The sequence below is a fragment of the Thamnophis elegans genome, chromosome 2 (genome assembly GCF_009769535.1).
Source record: "Thamnophis elegans isolate rThaEle1 chromosome 2, rThaEle1.pri, whole genome shotgun sequence".
Classification (NCBI taxonomy): domain Eukaryota; kingdom Metazoa; phylum Chordata; class Lepidosauria; order Squamata; family Colubridae; genus Thamnophis; species Thamnophis elegans.
This window is the reverse complement of record NC_045542.1, coordinates 46,493,538-46,511,863: the sequence shown is the minus strand read 5'-3', so window position 1 is coordinate 46,511,863 and position 18,326 is coordinate 46,493,538. Positions and strand designations below refer to the sequence as shown.

Here is an 18,326-nt window from a genome sequence, read left to right as displayed (position 1 = left end):
GAAATTCAAAGATTAAACTAGTTAAAGATAAATGTAATATAATGGCATTGGAATTGGCCTGGTTGTTATGTCCAGGATTATATGTGTGTTTCAGAGGTGGGATTCACTTAACTTTCCTACTGGTTCTCAAATGTGAGACCTCGCTTTGCTTGAATGTGCCTCGTCTGCGCATCGCCTTCTGTGCATGCACAGTGCTCAAGCGTTACATTGGGGCAGGTGAGTGGAGCCTCCCGCCACCGCTGCTACTGGTTTGTCTGAACTGGAGAGAACCGGCTGAATCCCACCTCTAGTATATTTCCATTGGCCAGACTTTAGTACATAGTAAGTTCACGCAGCCACCACTAGAAGAATGGATGGTACAGGAAGGAGGGAGGAAGGGACGAAAGGAAGGAGAAAGGAAGGAAGATAGGAAGATTTTAGCTCAGTTTTATTTATGTTTTAAATGCTGAAAAACAAAAATATCTCTGAAACAGTTCCCACTTTCCCTGAAGACTTTTCAGCTCTGTGGAAATTTTTGTGAAGTGTTAGAAGTAAGAATCTCTTCATCAAACCCGCTCTTCTCTCTTTCTGCATCCTAGGAAAACATTATTTAATATCTTGTTACCAAAAATTCAGGATTGAGGAAGATTCACTGTATTTATATTAAGTAATGCATTTTGACTGACAATCCCCCCCATCCTATTCCCACCTTCCCTATCTTTAATTGGGCTTTTTGTATTAGCTTATTTATGTCTTTTAGCTTATACAGTTTTTATCTTTTATGATTGTAAGCTGCCCAGAGTTACCCTGAGGTAAGATGGGCAGCCAATAAATTAATGAATGAATTTGTTCATTCATTTTGGGATACATCATTTGCATTTGATAGCAAGATACATGGTTAGAAACTGGAGGACATGATAAAGACCGTAACATTTTCCCTCCAAAAACACTAGGGATTCTTTCCATTCAGTCTTCCCAGGCAGTATCTTTTCAATGTGTTCTAGTTTTTCGCTTACTTTATATTTCATAAATTATACATTTGTGTGGCTCCAGCTTTGCTTTCAATTTTTCCCCCTTGTCTGAAGTTGTGCATCTTAATGAATACCCAAGGGATACAGAGATGCAGGTGGCTTTCTATTTTATAGGTATGGGATTGGTGAATTCTGTTTACAAAAATATTCAATAGAGGAGGATTCCCCTCTCCCCTGTGGAATTTTGCACATTAGAATTATGTAATCAATGTTCATGGATGGGTAATTAAAAAAACCACTTTTGTGATCACTTTACTTGCTGGTATTTGGGCCTTGAGTTTTGTTTTCCTATAACTGATATGTCATGTTTGATCAGATTTTGTTGTTGTTGTTATTAACATTGAATTAGAAGCTCTGGACAAGCTAGGGGTACAAAATCAGTTGCCAATTATTGATTAGATACTACAGATCTGTATTGCACAGTAAAACACATTTGAATAGCTTTTCATCTTTAAAATTTGACACCGATAATACAAATGTGTCAGACCCAAATAAGAAAGTGTTCTGTGAAAGTTCTGGGCATATTTTTATCTTCAGTACAATTTAAAGTTACTTTATCTTTTTATAAACAATCAGAAGTACTCTAGCATATACCTAGCCCATTGTACCTTTATGTGTATGATGGAGCTTCATTTGAATGTACATATGTAAATGAATGGATTAAAAAGGTTCTCTTTGTATGCTTACCTTTGAATGAGACAGTAAAAAGTAACTGGTGATTAGCAATATTGAATTACAAACCATTTATGTACTTGTACACGAAATGCCTAGTTCTGCTTACTAATGCTGATTTATGATTGTTTGACATTGTGATTTCTTTCAAATATTCCTTGGCTAAGTCTTTCTCTTCTTGACAATTACTGAATCTTCAGCTCCTCGTATATCTGATTGAGATGATGAAGGATACCATCAGATTCACAGATGATAGCTAGTCTTTGCTTTTTGGTTACAGAGTGTGTTTAGCTTTAGTTAAGATATGTTACAGGCTCAAATATATGTTACATATCTCAAAGATGTAATGGATTTAATTCTAGCTCATCAAAATAAATCAAATATTGTAATGAAATAAGTCACACAATTTAGGGGGTAGTGGTTTCCCAGTGCGTATAAAAGTTACATTCACACTAGTGTTGGAAGAAATATCCTTCTGGGTTCAGTTCCAGGTGGGGAGAAAGTCACTGGAAACATGGAGGCTATTTGGAAAGGTGATCTAATGGAGGACAGGACCACATGGTTTGAGGTCCTGGGCAAAAAGCACATGGAGTGGAGAAAGGTATATATTTATATACTCTTTTGGGTCCTGCCTTAGAGTTTCCTGCTCCTCTTCAAGAAATGTATCCCATTGGCTGTCAGAGTCCCGGGGTTGTGGGGTGGTCATAGCTACCTTTGCAGACACCCTGTGTCCCAGGCTCGGTTGAGCCTTGCTAGGTGATGTAATCTTCCCAGGTGCCATGTGGTGAGATGGGCAGAGGGCTAATCCTATCATGTTCTGAGGGCCATGTCTTAATCCCATCACTCTGGGGCTGAAGTGGGTGGGAGGGAAGGGAGCTGCAGGGTGCTGCTTTGTCTTTAAAACATGTTTCTCCATTTCTCATTCAGGAAAACATAATATTCTGCCTTTTTTAATATTTCTTAAAATATTACACTAGGCTATAGTCTATTAATTGTGCAATAGTTGAATATTTAAACAAAACCCAACATGCCTACCTTAATTTAAAATTACTATATTACTAAAAAAAGCTAATTGTTATCTGAGACATCATCAGTTGTAATCTTTTTTGCTGGTGAAGGAGAAAGACCTGGCTGTTCTGGCAGGCCTGGGGCTGATGAGTTCCCAGCCCCACTTGAATTGTTTTGATTGTTGTGTAGCTTTTAATCTGTTTTTTGTATCTTATTTTTGTCTTGTTTGTTTTTGTATCTGCCTCTTCCCCACTTGTTTGTTAGCCGCCCTGAGTCCCTCGGGAATAGGGCGGCATACAAGTATAATAAACATACATACAACATACAAACATACATCTGCAAAGCTCAATACAGCGAAGCATCATAAAACAAAATATACTGTACTTGGTGATCAATATGGAAATTGTACAGTATTATACTGCTAGAGAATTTCTTCCAGTTTTTAATACAATCTGTCAAATAGAACAACATACCTGAAGGACCTCTCTGGTACATAAAGAGTTGTTTTCAAGTATTTACATTTTTTTGCCTGCAGGGAGGCTCCAGAGCAAGCAGATATCATACAGTATGACTTATTCTCTATGGAATTTCTTTTAGGCTCCTGCAATACGCTTTTTTTTAAAGCTCTGCACACTAAGATCACATGGAGGCATGGCATTTGATATATGCTGGTATCAACCAAATTTATTTCTTGCAGATCAGTATGGAAAATAATGAGGAGCCATGTCTCTGACTATGGAAATAGGGATTTCGATAAGAATTTGCTTTTCCTTTAGGTTTTCCAGTCCTTAAGTTGCTAGAATACCTGTTTGTTTCACTGAATTATACTAAACTTTGTTAGTAACTGTAATTATAGGCAATAAACACTTTTGTTTAATAGTTTTAATAAAAAAGTGCTAATATCACCAGCTACAGTGCTGAGTTTGTCTATTGCATAGAACAACTTTCTATGAGAAACAGTGGAATCTTCCCTGTGTATCATGCAAACCTGATTTTAAAATTCGTCTTGGCAGTAGATTACATTTCATACTTATACAATGCATTTATTATTGTTGTTGATGGCAGGATGATGTTTCCAAGAACATTTTCAAATCAGGATGAGTCTGCATAGGAAGATAGGTAGGCAAGATTATATTGGTTTTAAGTAGCTTCCATGCAATCTTTGAGACAGAATATTACAAGGAACTGACTGTATGAAAAAAAAAACACCTTGATACACCACTGTAGTAGAATGATGTGTGAGGATGAATATGATGTACGTTAAATAAATATATAATCAGGAAAATTCTGTCTCTTCTGTTCCACTCACTCCCCTTCCTGTTCATTGATTTTTATTGTCATAATATTTTAGAATGAAAAGTAAGAATATATGATTGGTAATTTGTTACAGAGGTACATTGATGCTTGTCAATATACAACAGATACAGGAGACATGACAAGTACTAAAAATGATAAGTACCAAACAAACAGTGTGATTTATCACCTGAACCTTTGTTTTGGTTGGGAAGGACTTCCCATCTGTCTTTTATCCTATGTCAACAGCCTTCCCAGCATGGCCAACTACCTGTCTGCCCTTTGTGATCATTCCCCACTTCCTTTTGCAGTGACCTTCCTGGCATGGCTGACTTTGTATCTGTCCCCCTCTTCCTATTGTAGCACTTTAAGTACCAAACAAGTGACGAGTACTGGGGCAACTTTTTCATATCAAAATGTGCTGAATACCAAATTTGATGAGTTTTGAAACAATAGGGTACCGAGGTGCCACTGTATTTCTCTATGTTGTCATTAACAATCTATAAGATTATTAAAAAGTACTATTATCCATAATTATCTCTTTGAACTAATTAAAATTATGAACTTTTTAAAATTCATTTATTTATTTTAATTTCTGTACTTTTGAAGAAATTGTTGAAATTCGTTAACAATAATCCAATTTGTTTTATCCTGATAAAGGAAAAAAATGATATGAGCCTATCCCTTCACTTGCATTTTATCTTTAGTCTTACTTAAGGTGTTTGATATATCCAGCTTGAGAGGTCTAACACTTAAATGTTGCTCTACCATGTATGAATGCTCTACCACCTGGAAAGTTTAGATAAATAGGATCTTTATAGATTGATAGTCTGTAGTCCTTAAACAAGTACTGTCTATATGCAAGGTCAGAATAGTTTTAGGATGTTCTACAATAAAAGGTGCCTCTGAGTGATGAATCGCCTATTATCATATGTCACTTGGCTTCCAGTAAATAGGTATTTATAGGTATGAGCATTTTCTTTAGGTTTTTTTCCATTTGTAAATTATGCCAAAAATCATTAGGCAATGCAGACTGCTTATCATTCAGGAGACTCAGTTCATTTTAAAGAAAAAAAAAAACATAGCCTTAGTTTCTATTGCATGCCCCTTTGACACCAAAATATTCAGTGAAGAAGGGGCTTTTGGCAGGAGACACCCGTTTTAGTACCCCCCCCTTTTTAAAAAAAGACACATTTCTATATGTCATTCTCCTTTATGAGCACATTCTTATACAGAATTACTGAAGCAAGAACTGTACTCTGAATCAATTAAAAATATTATGCTGTTATTCTGCTTGGTGTACAGTAATGGAGGATGTTAGGTTTGTTTATTTGAAGATGTGGACAAAGCAATGCACTCTGATTTCCCTGTCAGCCCTGAATTTATTCCTGAAAATATATGTGCTGGAATAAGACTCCTTCTTTATATATGATTAGTCTGAGACAGACTCATAGTTCAAAATATACATGAAGGAGATGCTGTTTATTTTAAGAGATTACTGTTAAGGGTTAGTATAAAAAGAAATTAAGTCTCTTTTTGTTTTGCTTGCATCCTGGGCAGCCACTTAAGCAAGGTTTGCTATGTTGCATTATTGATATGGAAATCTTGTATAATGTGTTACCATTATTTTTTAATAAAGCATTTCAGTGGGGCTTGCCTAATCCATGAGGCTTGGCAGAATCTTCTATGGAATTGCACAAAGGGCTGTGGAAGGAAGAGTTTGGAAAATTACATACAAGCTGTGTAATATTTTGAGAAAAGGAAAGAAAGAACCAAATCTTTTAAAAGGAAAGGCAATTGGAAATCAGCATTATCAAGTGCAGGCTTCTTTTTTGTATTTGCTTCGTCATATGAGTAGAAATAGATCTGATTATATTTTATTCTGATGTATTGAAAAAAGTCAATTTGACTTTTCATATATTGAAATGTATTTGGAGAAAATGTAATTTATTTAAGAAAATCTGATGCTACAATTGACGTTTCAGAAGGGTCTAATCAATCTTGCCAATAAATTCACTAATGGTGATAATATATTTATTAGTGCATTCACCTTGAAATTAATAATTAATTTAGGACATTATTTCAATGCCTTAAAAGAACAAGTCAACTTCACATTACATAAACCTTTCCACAGGAAATTATTCTTTCTTGCTATCACAATACCTGTTTTTATGTTTTGTTCGGGTAAAGTACAGACACTATGAGTATATATTAAATAGGTTGGATGAAAAAAGTTATTTTTACCTGCAAATAATTTATATAATTTATTCAATTATTTAAAATAGGATTCAGCTGCCTTTAACGGTTAAAACCTTTAGGGGGATGTTTACATTATAAAATTCTGAACAGCACAAATGAATGAACTCGGTAAATATCTGTAGTAATAATATACAGTTCAGACAGAACTAAAATCTTAGACTATTATTCCATTTTATTAATGATCTTCCGTTACTAGACTATTCTAACAATGGTTACACATGTCTTTCATTGTATTTCATATTTAAGTGTAGACAATCATGGAGATGTATTTAAATTCAAAAATAGTAAGAAACCAACACTGTTTGGTTTGGTGGCAGCAGTGCCTCAGATAGAAAGTCCATATAGAGAATGGTAAGGACAGCAGAGAAGATTATACAAAGCTCACTTCCTGTCATTCAGGATACTGCTTATAAGCACTATGTGCTTAGAGCTCAAAGTATTGTTAAAGACCCCACACACCCACTTTTACGGTCTGTTTCTGTTGCTCCTCTCCAGGAGGAGGTTTCAAAGGATTTCTACCAGGACTCCCGGATTCTGTAACAGCCTTGTTCCCTATGCCATCCATCTGGTAAACTCACAAGATTTGTTTTCCTCGCCATGTACATGTATACATTTGAAGTAGATTGTGTTGTTTCTCTGTGTCATATAATATGTGTCATACAGGGTATGCACATAATTTTGCATTTATTTATGTATTTATATATTCATTTATTCATTCTAATGGTTATTCAATTTACATTGGAGGTGGTGACCCTTTGAGAGCTGTATGCAACAAAATTTCATTTTCTTGTATGCCGATTAGTGTATTTTCAAATTGTCAACAAAGTTATTATTCTATTCTGTTCAATGGTAGAAATAATATAATTTGTTCTCTTCGGGAGAAAAGAAACTAAGGACAAAAACACACCATTTACAAGCTCCCAGTTGGTGATTACATGGAACAAGAGGTCTGGCCTTTCACCCCTACTTTGTGGGGTTAAACAAGGTTCATGGGATGAGATATCAGTTTGCTGATGATAGATAGCTGTATATCTCAGCCCATGGTGAGTTCAGTGATGCTGTGACCTTGCAATGCCCGGAGGCTGTTAAGGGATGGATGGGGACAATGGGCCGAATATGAACCCTAGCAAGACGAAACGGTTCTGGGTTTGGGATTCTTTGGTTCATGGAAAATTAACATCGTTGGTCCTGGTTGAGGTTACATTACTTAGTGCATAATTTTGGGAGGGTTCTGCTGGAATCTCAAGTCAGATAAGATTGTCCCCCAACTTGATATTCTTTTGAAAGGCTCTGAGGACATGGTTTTGTCAACATGCCTGGGGATCACAGGCTGATTGATACCAAGCCCATCAAGTGTTTTTCTGAATGTTGTAGAGGGATGGGAGTGTATTGGGTTTTGTATGTGGGGTGTCTTAACTTTGTAAGCTGCTTGGAGTCACCATGAATGAATTAAGAGGCCATATGAATCTCCTAAATAAATAAAGAGTAGAATTTGCTTATACTGTAGTTTAAATGATTTTTTTTTCAGATTCAAATTCAGTATTGGTTCCTTTATTTTTTGTTAGTATTTATAAATATAAGCAACTGTGGTACAGAATCATCTTAATACACATTGCTTACAAAAATATATTGTTTAATTTTCTAGATGAAGACTGTTAGTGTTGCCTTAGTACTGTGCCTGAATGTTGGGGTGGATCCTCCTGATGTGGTAAAAACAACTCCATGTGCTCGACTTGAATGCTGGATAGGTAAGCCCCTTTGAACATTATTTATCCATTTAAAACATTTGAATTACTTTGTCTTACATTGCCAGGTAAAGGTGACAATATATTCAGTGGAAATCTGTACTAAATAAAGATTGGAATAAATACTAGAACAAAAATGCATGTTGGCCTCTGTTAATTGGCTTATTTTTAACTTGCTGAAATGCAAATCTCATAAAAATAGTTTATTGTGCTTCTTAAAGAGATTTGTCCTCAGGCCTAGGTGAATATCCACAAGAATAATATTACAACACACACACACACACACACACACACACCCTAAACAACCCTGTATTGCTTACAATTAACAGGCCCTCCCCCGAAACATAAAAAAATACAACAGATCAGAAAAGGAAAATGCAAAAAGAAATAAAGCAGATCATAACAAATAAAACAAAGAGGAATTAGATCCATAGTCATCTTGTCTCCAAGGCCACCAAGCAAAACAATCTTCAATAATTTCCTGAGCAACATAAGTAGGGCACAGATCTTTGGTGGTGGTGAGGGGGAATCATTGCAGAGAGCAGGAATTACAGTGGAGTTGGCTTCTGGATTCCACAAGATAGCATTCGTTAATTGACAGGATCTGGAATGCAACTACCATGTTGAACTGAATTGAATAGTAGAGGCACCAGGAATGCCCCCCCCCAAAGGGCCCATGCCATGAAGGGCTTTAACTGTGATCATAAGCACCTTGAATGGCACATGTCATGTGGCAATCAGCAGAGTCATGTTCACATAACATGGTGCTCTGTCACTATCCATGCCACTGCATTCTGGATCATCTTCAGTTTCCAGTTGGTCTTCAAGGGCAGCCCCATGTAGCGTACATTGCAATAATCCAGTCATGAGGTGACCAGGTAGATGTGACCATTTGAAGTGGTGCCAAATCCAGGCAAGGACTGGAGCATTACATGTACCTGCGGAAATATCCTCTAGGGAACAACTTCCACTTGTTTTATAAGCAGAAGGTGAATGTCCAAATTGGAAAGCCTTTGAACCATGCTGGTAAAACAAACTAAGTTCCTGAATCTTCTCACAATTCAGTCAGAGTATGTTCCTTCCATCCAGGTCTGTATGTCCTCCATGCACTGGGTCAAGACTTCAGCAGTGTCCCGTGTTCAACTTGGCCTTGTAATGTATAATTGGGTAACATCAATACACTATATTGGCTGCCAACTTCATTCAGCAGTTTCATGCACATATTAAGCAAAAAGGGTGGAAGCATTGAATTCTACAGTACCCCACTAATGAGAGGCTATGGGTGTGATCTCTTCCCACCTGTCACACGAACTTTAAATTGGCCATAGAGAAAAGAAGAGAAAAACATAAAATAATGCATTTCACCCAAACCTGAAGCTGGTCCCAAAGGATACTATAAAAGCTGCTAAGAAATCAAGAATCAAATGAGAGGTGGGTGCACCACTTCCATCAGGATTTTGCTTCCTCCAGATTCTTCTGGAACTGAAGGCCAACCACCTTCTTCATTAAGTGAAGGTTGGGAATTGGATGATAATCGTCTGGGACCATTTGGTCATATAATGTCTCCTGAGGAAGGGATGTACCATAGCTTCTTTATTGTGAAGTAAATGCTGAAAATTTTGCCACAGGCACATTAGCAATAGTACTTAAACTTATGTACCGCTTCATAATGCTTTACAGCCCTCTCTAAGCAATTTACAAAGTCATTGCCCCAAACAATCTGGGTTGTCATTTTACCAACCTTGGAAGGATGGAAGACTGAGTCAACTCTTGAGCTGCTCAGAATTGAACTCCTGATGTGAGCAGTGAGTTAGCCCTGCAGTGCTGCATTCTAAGCACTGCTTCACCAGAAATGTAAACTAGATACCAATCACTTTTTCTGTTTTGAAAATCCTTATTTTCCGGAGCGAGGGACAGGAGGCTCCAGTGGATGGTATTGACACGCCCTTTTGGCCACGAGACTGGAATGAAGCTGAAGACACACCTCTGTGCTCCACCCTTTCTTCTCCACTTCATCTCAGTCCGGCTAAGAACGAGTCATATTTTTAACTTCTCCTGCGATTTCTATCTCTACTGGAACCTTCTTGCCTCTGCAGCCACCATAGCTAGCTCTCTGCTCTAGCCTATAAGTAGCTCTATGTGGTTTTCCTTTCTAACCACCAGGGAGTGTTACTTTGTATCTTTGGGATCGGAGAGAGCGCTGAGGTCACGGCAGCCATTTCCGGCTTTGCCAAGCACGTGGCGCCAATCCTTGGGGTTTTTTATGTGATCACGGGGCTAGAGGCTAGGGATTCCCAGCCCAGAGCCCCCCCCCTCCATCGCACCAATTGACTGGAAACAGCTTCGGAGGCTGGTTTCGAGCCGCGGAGAGCACGGAGCGCTGGGAAGAGCGTGAAGGTTTTTTTTTAAATTGTGAGCGCGCCGCAGAGCGGAGGAGAGAGCACAAAGTGAGCTGGGCCAAGGCAATCCTTGGCAGCAGCCTCCAGACACACTGTTCTTGGTGCTGAGGTAGAGGCTGCCCAGAAGGGGAGAAAGCAGCATTCATTCAGTTTATTTTCCCCTTAACTGTTGCAACGGAAGAGAGGGAGAGCTAGGAGGCTGCGCAAGGAGGGTGAGTAGTTTTTTCTTTCTTTTCCTTATTCCCCCATGTGGCCAAGATGGCAAGGGAGGCGGGGGGGGAGGTCTCCTCCCCCATGCTCCCCTGGGGAGGGATCTTCAAGCAGGCAGAGACCCACTGCTTCTGCTAGGGCCCTTAAGGCTGCAAACCCCCGTCTCTCTCGTGCCACCCAGAGGGACAAACTGAGGAGGCACAAGGCCCTCTCAAAGACCTTTTCCAGGGCTAAAAGACTGAGGGCCTTGCAAGGTAGGCTTAGTGCCTCTCCCCCCCCCCGCCATTCCAGATCTCCATCGGGGGGTGAGTTCCAGCTTGGATTCCCTCCAGATTCCCCAAAGAGATTTTTGGGGGAAAAGTCTCCTTCTCCTCCCCTTTCCCTGGAGGACCAGGATTTAGACTTGGAAGATTCCTGTGCCCACGTGTATCCTAGGGAAGATCAGGCCCTGCCCAAGTCCATTCTAGCTCCCCAAGCTGGTGTAGCTTAGGAACCAGAGAATTCCAGCTGGGATTCTCTGGATGTAGATGATCTGCCAAGAGGGCTGCAAAATCTCATCGAAAGAGCAATTGCCTCTGGAATTGTACATGGATTGCAGCAGCAGACTGCTCGGTCCTTAGCACCAGATCAAGGTGGGAATCCTAGGGCCAGCTCATCTGAGGCTTGGCCTCCATCCAACCCCGTGAGCCATCCTACCTCTCCTTCCCTCATTAGTGAAAGTTTAGTAGCAGGGGACAGACCTCAGAGAGATCCTGACCTGTCTGAGGATGAGGAGGATGACAAGCCGGAACCTCTGGCATTTACTGGACTATTCCCCCCAAATTTGTTCTGGTCTCTTTTACGCAAGGTGCGTACTACTGCACAAGTAGAAGAGGAGGGAGGAATAGATGGAGCTAGGGAGGGAGCCAAGGAAGGCTCCTCGGAGGGACCTGCAGCAAAAAAGCCTCGGGGCCCAGTCTTTTCTGAACCCAAGGTGGTGAAGGAGGCTATTCCTGCCCCTAACTTCTTCCTGGAAGTCGTCAAGAAGCAATGGGAAAAGCCCACCGCCTTCCCAAACCCTGGCAGTAACGACGGACTTTTTAATAACATTGAGCCAGATTTCTCCCAAGCATTACAGTTACCAGCTGTGGACCACCTGTGGTGGCCCTGGCGTCTCCTGCATCCCTGGTGGCCAATGACGTAGCAGACAACCTTAAGGCAGATGACAGGAGGGCAGAGATGATCCTGAGGAAAACATTCCAGTCAGCGGCCTGGGCCATCAAGCAGCATCGGCTTCATTCTTCAATCACCCGGCGATCCTGTGGATGGAGAAGATCCAGGAAAGCATTCCTCCAGAGGAAGTGCGACTGCATCAGGATTTGAACAAGTTAGTGGCAGTGGCGCAGTTTTCGGCTGATGCCACACTAAACGCGATGAAGTTTGATTCCAGGGCTATGGCTTCATCTGTGACATCCCATCGCCTCCTCTGGCTCAGGGGGTGGCAGGTGGACAGCAAGTCCAAATGGCAGCTGGCATCGGCTGACTACGTGGGGGGCAGCCCTGGAACCGCTCCTCTTGGAGGACAAAAACAAGAAAAAAGTCTTACCCACCTTGGTGAAGAAGGCAGAACAGAGGTCAACGCCGTTTTACCGCAAGCCATCCTACCGGCCCCCGGAACAGGAGGCTCAGCAGAACAGGTACTCTTTTCCCAGGTCAGAGAGGACATCTGACTGCAACTTCAGTAGGGGCCGATCCCGCTTCCAGCCTCAGAGTAAGTAGCCCTTTCGAGGGGGAGGTGGACGCCCTTACTGCCGGGGCAAATAGGTCGAACCTGACCCCACCCATTGGCGGTCACCTGGCTCTTCTCTGAGGCCTGGGCGAGGATTTCTTCTGACGCCTGGGTAATCAGTACTGTCTCACACGGGCTTCGGCTAGAGTTCTTCTCCATCCCCCCCCAACCACTTTCGCACATTTTCCCCAGCGCAAAATCTAGACAAATGCAGGCGGAGGTGTCAGGCCATTAATCATCTGCTTGACATCGCCGTGATAGAACCAGTCCCCTCGGACCAGGTGGGCCGGGGGTTCTACTCAAATCTGTTCCTCGTGCCGAAACCTTCGGAGGTTGGAGAGCTATTCTCGACTTGAAGTTCTTGAACCAACATCTTGTGTACCGCAGCTTAAAGATTGCCTCGCTTAAATCCATTCTAGCAGGCATACGGGAGGGGGAATACATGGCTTCTATAGACCTCACAGAGGCTTACCTCCATATTCCCATCCTCCCACTCCACAGGCAGTACCTACGGTTCTCCTATCTGGGCCGCCACTTCCAATACAGGGCCTTCCCTTTGGGTTATCCTCTGCACCTAGGTCATTCACCAAGGTATTGGCGGTGGTGGCAGCCTAACTAAGGGGCTTTCCCATTAGGTTGCATTGCTACCTGGATGACGTCCTCATCCAGGGGGCATCTCCAGGTCAGACGAGGGCGGGCCTCTGGCAGGTCGTGGACACCCTTCAAGGGCTTGGGTTCTCCGTCAACTTTGAAAAGAGTTCCCTCACCCCGTCAACTAGAATCCTCTATTTAGGGGCCATCATAGACTCCCGTGCAGGAAAGGTTTTTCTCTTCCCAGACCACAGGGCCAATTTGGTTAAGATGATTAGGCAGGTCCATAGGGACCATTATGTTCCCATAGCTCTTCTATCCAGCTTGTTGGGGAAACTCATATCCTGCATCGAGGTAGTACTGTGGGCATGGTTGCACGCCAGGACTCTGCAGTGACGACTCCTACCATTCCAGAGAGCCAACACCAGCAGCTCACTGACCAAGGTTGAGGCCACTCCTCATGTACTGATTTGCCTCAAGTGGTGGCTGTCTCCAGCCTTGCTCAAGGGGTGCGAGTTCAGGGACCAGGAGTGCCTCGTTTTCCAGGGCACTGCTCAGGAGAGTCCAAGCAAGGGTTAAATACAGCCAAACTGCACAGAACTGAATTGAAACTTTAACCCACGCCTCTGGTGCTGAATATCCCAATTTTTTCAATTCAGCTAACCCAGTAGGACACGCTTAGAGTTTCTCTTTATTTCTATTACTTAGCTTGGACTCTCTTGAGCTTTTTATTGTGAGTATTACTTAGTTTAAAGTGTGAACAGGCTGAGTGAGTGTATTTAAGCTTTATTTCGTTCATTTACACTCTAGGCTCACTCTTCGTTCCTCCGGCGTCGGAACGCAGGCAGCTGCTGGGGCAAGCGCACAGGTCGGAGTTCCGACGCCAGCGCTGTTGCGATCCCCTCTGGGGAGGGGGAAGCCCCGCTGAGGCTCTTGTGGTTGGCGTCCGTGCCTAGGGTAGCCGGCGTGCAGGTGCGGTGCCTCAGAGCTCCGGATTGCTTGGTGGCAACTTTTAAAGTAATTAATTCCTTTCCGGCTGTCATTTTGGAGCTATTTGCAGTTTCAGTTTCTACTTTAAACCTAGTGCCGCAGCTGCCTGCAGCCTGATTCGCAGCAGGAGCCGCAAGGAACCATTCTTTGTCCGGCCTGGCTGGCAATTTGGCGTGTTTCCCTTCCACCTGAACAGCAAGGATTGGGGCCGCTGGCCACAAACCTTCATTCCTGCAGCACTGGAAGCTGTTAACGCTTATGCTTTATTCCAACTGCTGGATATTGGTGCTGCGACACACACCCCACGTCTCTTCAGAGCGTCTGTTGGTTTGCAGGGCTTTTGCAAGGTGGTAAGTGGAGGTAGCCACTTATCATTTGGCCCACCGTTTTACTATATGGCTGAGCAGGTTCCCGAGGATTCCATCCAGGCAGGGGGTTCCTCCAGGGCTTTCTCCAGGCAGGCTGGCATGGCTGTCAGGGAGGCCATCAGGTGCTCCAAACCGTATTCCAGGCCCGGGCCTAAGCAGGGATCAGGGTCAGACAAGCATGCATTGCGTCACCAGAAGGCCCTTGAAAAGCAATTCTCCAAGGCCCAGCACCAAGCACAATCCTCCCAATCGGTGTCTCCTGAGGAACCCGCCATGGAGGTTCCTCCAGCCCAGCCAAGGCCTGTTTCAGACAGCGAGGATGAGGGCCGGGAGTTTTCCCCTACGGCTTCCATGTCTAGGACAGTATCACCAGGGCCTTCGATGGTAGATCAGGCTGATCTTTTTGCTTGCCCTTTGGATCTGGAGGAAGGCCCTGCCCCGGGTCCCTTGGCCCCTCAACATCCGCTTCCCAGGCCCAAACCCAGGGCTCGCCCCATGGAGGATCTTGGGCCTGACCTTTCAGTGGAGATGCAGGAAGTTATTAACAGCCATTTCCCAGGGCATCGAAGCGGGCATGTTGCACAAGGGCAAACGCACCCGCAAGGCTAAGCATCTAGAGCCCCAGTCAGTTCCAGTGGTCGCATCTCCTCCACGTCCCTTTCATTCCCCCCATTCCTCTTCGGGTTCCGAGGATTTGGACTGGGATGAGGGGGATGATATTCTTCCTGTTCAGGAGGCTGAATTCTCGGGGGAGGAAGGTGCTGCGGCTCAAAAGCCCACTTCTTCGGGGCTATTTAACATTGCCAATTTCAAAACCATTTTGGACAAGGCCAAGTTGGCTACCCGTATGGGGTCCACTTCACCTGTTCAGGCTCCTGCTGAACTGGATGACTTGTCTGGGGATTTGTTTGAGGAACCTGTCTCGGTCCAGGAGATCATTCCTATTCCCAAAATATTTCTTAATTTGGTTCAGAAACAATGGGCCCAGCCAGCTACCATGGCTACCCCCTCTAGCAATGATAAGAAGCTGTACACTGTAAATGCCAGCTTGGAGGATTTGCTTAAGCTGCCGCCTATCAGTCCTCTGGTAGCGGCCCTCACCTCAACGTCAGTGCTTCTGCCTGATCTTTTAGAGGGTCTTAAAGCTGAGGATAAGAAATCTGAGAATGCCTGTCATAAAACGCAGCAGGCAGCTGCATGGGCGATTAAGACGTCCGCCTCGGCTTCCTTTCTTTCCAGGGCTGCTCTCCTCTGGTTGAGGCAGTTAATGGCGAGGGTTCAAGTTAAGGATACCAAGTTGAGACAGGAGATTAACAAAATCATGGCGGCCACTGAATATACAGCCGATGCCACCCTCAGTGCGGCTAAGTTCACTTCTCGGGCCCTGGCTTCAAATGTTATCACCAGGCGTCTCTTGTGGCTGAGGCACTGGAACGTAGACATGCGTTCCAAGTGGAAGTTGTTTTCTGCCCCTTTCAAAGGATTCAAGCTTTTCGGGGAGGTCCTGGATCCAGTCCTAGTGGAAAATAAGGACAAAAAGAAGGTGATGCCATCGGTTTCTAAGAAATCCGACAAGAAGGGCTTTTACTCCTACAGGAGGCAGACCTTTCGGAACACGGAACCTTCCTCCAGTTCCGCTCTGTCGCATCGGCCATTCAACTAGCAGGCGTACAGGCCCCAGGACCGTCAGCCCTTTCAGGATAGAGGTCGCCAACAGTATTACTCCAGATGTCCCTTTCAGGGGGGATCTGGCTCCCGCCCTTTCAGAAAGTATAAGTGACTGTCGGGAGTCAGCTCCCATAGGAGGGCGGCTCCAATTGTTTCATGCCCAATGGGAGCAGGTCACGTCGGACCAGTGGGTCTTACAAATGATCTGGGAGTTCCTCTCTCTTCCTCCCTGTCATTTCATCAGGTGCCCCGTTCCGTCGTGTCCAGTCAAAAGATCCCTCATGGAACAGGAAGTAAGATATCTCAGGGAGATCAGGGCCATAGAGCCGGTTCCACCTGGTCAGGAGGGGATAGGGTTTTACTCCATCCTGTTTCTGTTACCCAAAAGCTCCGGAGGATGGAGGGGGATCCTAGATCTAAAGAGGTTAAATTATCATGTCACCTATCGGAGGTTCAAGATGCAGTCCCTCCAGTCTATCCTGGGCTGCATCAGGCTGGGAGACATCTTAACCTCCATAGACCTAAAAGAGGCCCACCTCCACGTACCCATCCGCAAAGCCCACTGCAGATACCTGAGGTTCACTTACGCCGGTCAGCACTACCAGTACCGGCCATGCTGTTCGGCCTATCATCGGCCCCCAGGACTTTCACCAAGGTCCTTGCAGCTGTGGCAGCATTCCTCAGGTCGTGACCGGTGCGGCTGCACTGCTACCTAGACGATGTCATCATCCAGTCATCATCCCCCCCAGCAGGCGGTCAGGGATCTGCAGTACACGATGCACGTTCTTTGGAGTCACGGGTTCTCCATCAACTTGGAAAAGAGCCACTTTCACCCAACCACCAGGCTGCAGCATCTAGGAGCCGTCATCGATACTGTTGCCTGCCAGGTCTTCCTATCACCAGAGCGGGTGGCGACCCTCAGGGAGATGGTCATGCAGATACAGCGATCTCGTGCCAAGATCATTCAGCTATCTCAGCTCCTGGGCAAGATGATCTCGTGCCTGTCCATCATTCCGTGGGCACATCTTCATTCTTGTCCCCTCCAGTGGCTCCTTCTGCCCTATCAAAGGGCCAATGAGAGCAGCTCACCAAGACTCGTACCGGTCTCCGAGAGGGTGCGTCACTTGCTCAGGTGGTGGTTGTCTCCTGCCCTGAAGAAGAGGTCTCCGTTCAAGGAGCCAACCCGGCTCACCATCACAATGGATGCCAGTCTGTATGGTTGGGGGGCTCACTTCCGCAACCAGATAGCTCAGGGCAGGTGGTCCTCGGCCGAGGCATCGCACAGCATCAACTGGTTGGAGCTGAGAGTGGTCCAGTTGGCCCTGCTTTGATTTCAGATGGGCATTCAGGGTCACCACATGAGGGTGCTGACGGACAAAGTCACGACGAAGGTGCACATCAACCACCAGGGGGGCACACGGTCCAGGTCCTTGATGTCGGAAGCCGACGACCTAGGTCGGTGGGCAGAGATCCATCTACTGTCCATACAGGCAGAGCACATCTCCGGCATCGTGAACACCCAGGCGTGTTGAGCAGGGCAACTGTCAACCACTCAGAATGGTGCCTGCACCCACATCTGTTCCAACGCATAGTTCAGAGGTTCAGTTGCCCCCAGGTGGATCTGTTCGCAACAGCGGCCAACTCTCATCTTCCCAGGTTTTTCACCAGATTTCACGACCCAAGGGCCGAGGGGGTAAATGCTCTGCACTGCCCTTGGCCGAAGGAGCTGCTCTACGCCTTTCCACCGTTACCTCTTCTTCCCAGAGTCATCAGGAAGATCCTGGCGGAGGCAGCAGAGATCCTTCTGGTAGCTCCCTTTTGGCCCAGGAGGACCTGGTTTGCCAATCTGGTGAGTCTGTCCGTCCAAGATCCGTGGCAGATTCCTCCACACGAGATTTCTCTCTGCCAGGGGGCCCTTCTTCATCCAGAGCCCCAGTGGCTACAACTAGCTGTCTGGCAGTTGAGAGGGATCTCTTGAGCAAGGACAACCTTTCTACCAAGGTGATCTGCACCATCCAGGCGTCACATCGCCCTTCCACGCCTCGAATTTACGATGCTACCTGGAGGGCTTTTGTTGCCTGGCATGCTTCCAGAGGTGTTTCAGCTTCTTCAGCTTCGGTTCCTGTCATTCTGGACTTTCTGCAAGACGGCCTTGAGAAGGGTTTGACGCCTAACACTCTTCGTCGTCAGGTGTCCGTGCTTTCTACCATCCTGGCCCCTGTAGGTCAGTTTTCTCTCGGCCATCACCCCACCATTCGCAGTTTTTTCAGGGGGGCGACTAACCTGAGTCCCCCGATCTTTATTTAATAATCAATATTTATTGAATGTTTATTCAACATTCATTT

At 44.6% G+C, this 18,326-nt stretch overlaps 1 protein-coding gene across 2 annotated transcripts in view; it reads left to right on the top strand.

The window, feature by feature from the left end:
• The window catches only part of RPTOR (regulatory associated protein of MTOR complex 1), a 438,354-nt gene that overhangs the window by 32,525 nt on the left and 387,503 nt on the right, over window positions 1-18,326 (top strand). For both annotated transcript variants that reach the window (XM_032209983.1, XM_032209982.1), the window contains exon 2: window positions 7,888-7,990. In XM_032209983.1, coding sequence (XP_032065874.1) covers window positions 7,888-7,990 — 103 coding nt within the window. The remainder of the gene's footprint in view (window positions 1-7,887; window positions 7,991-18,326) is intronic.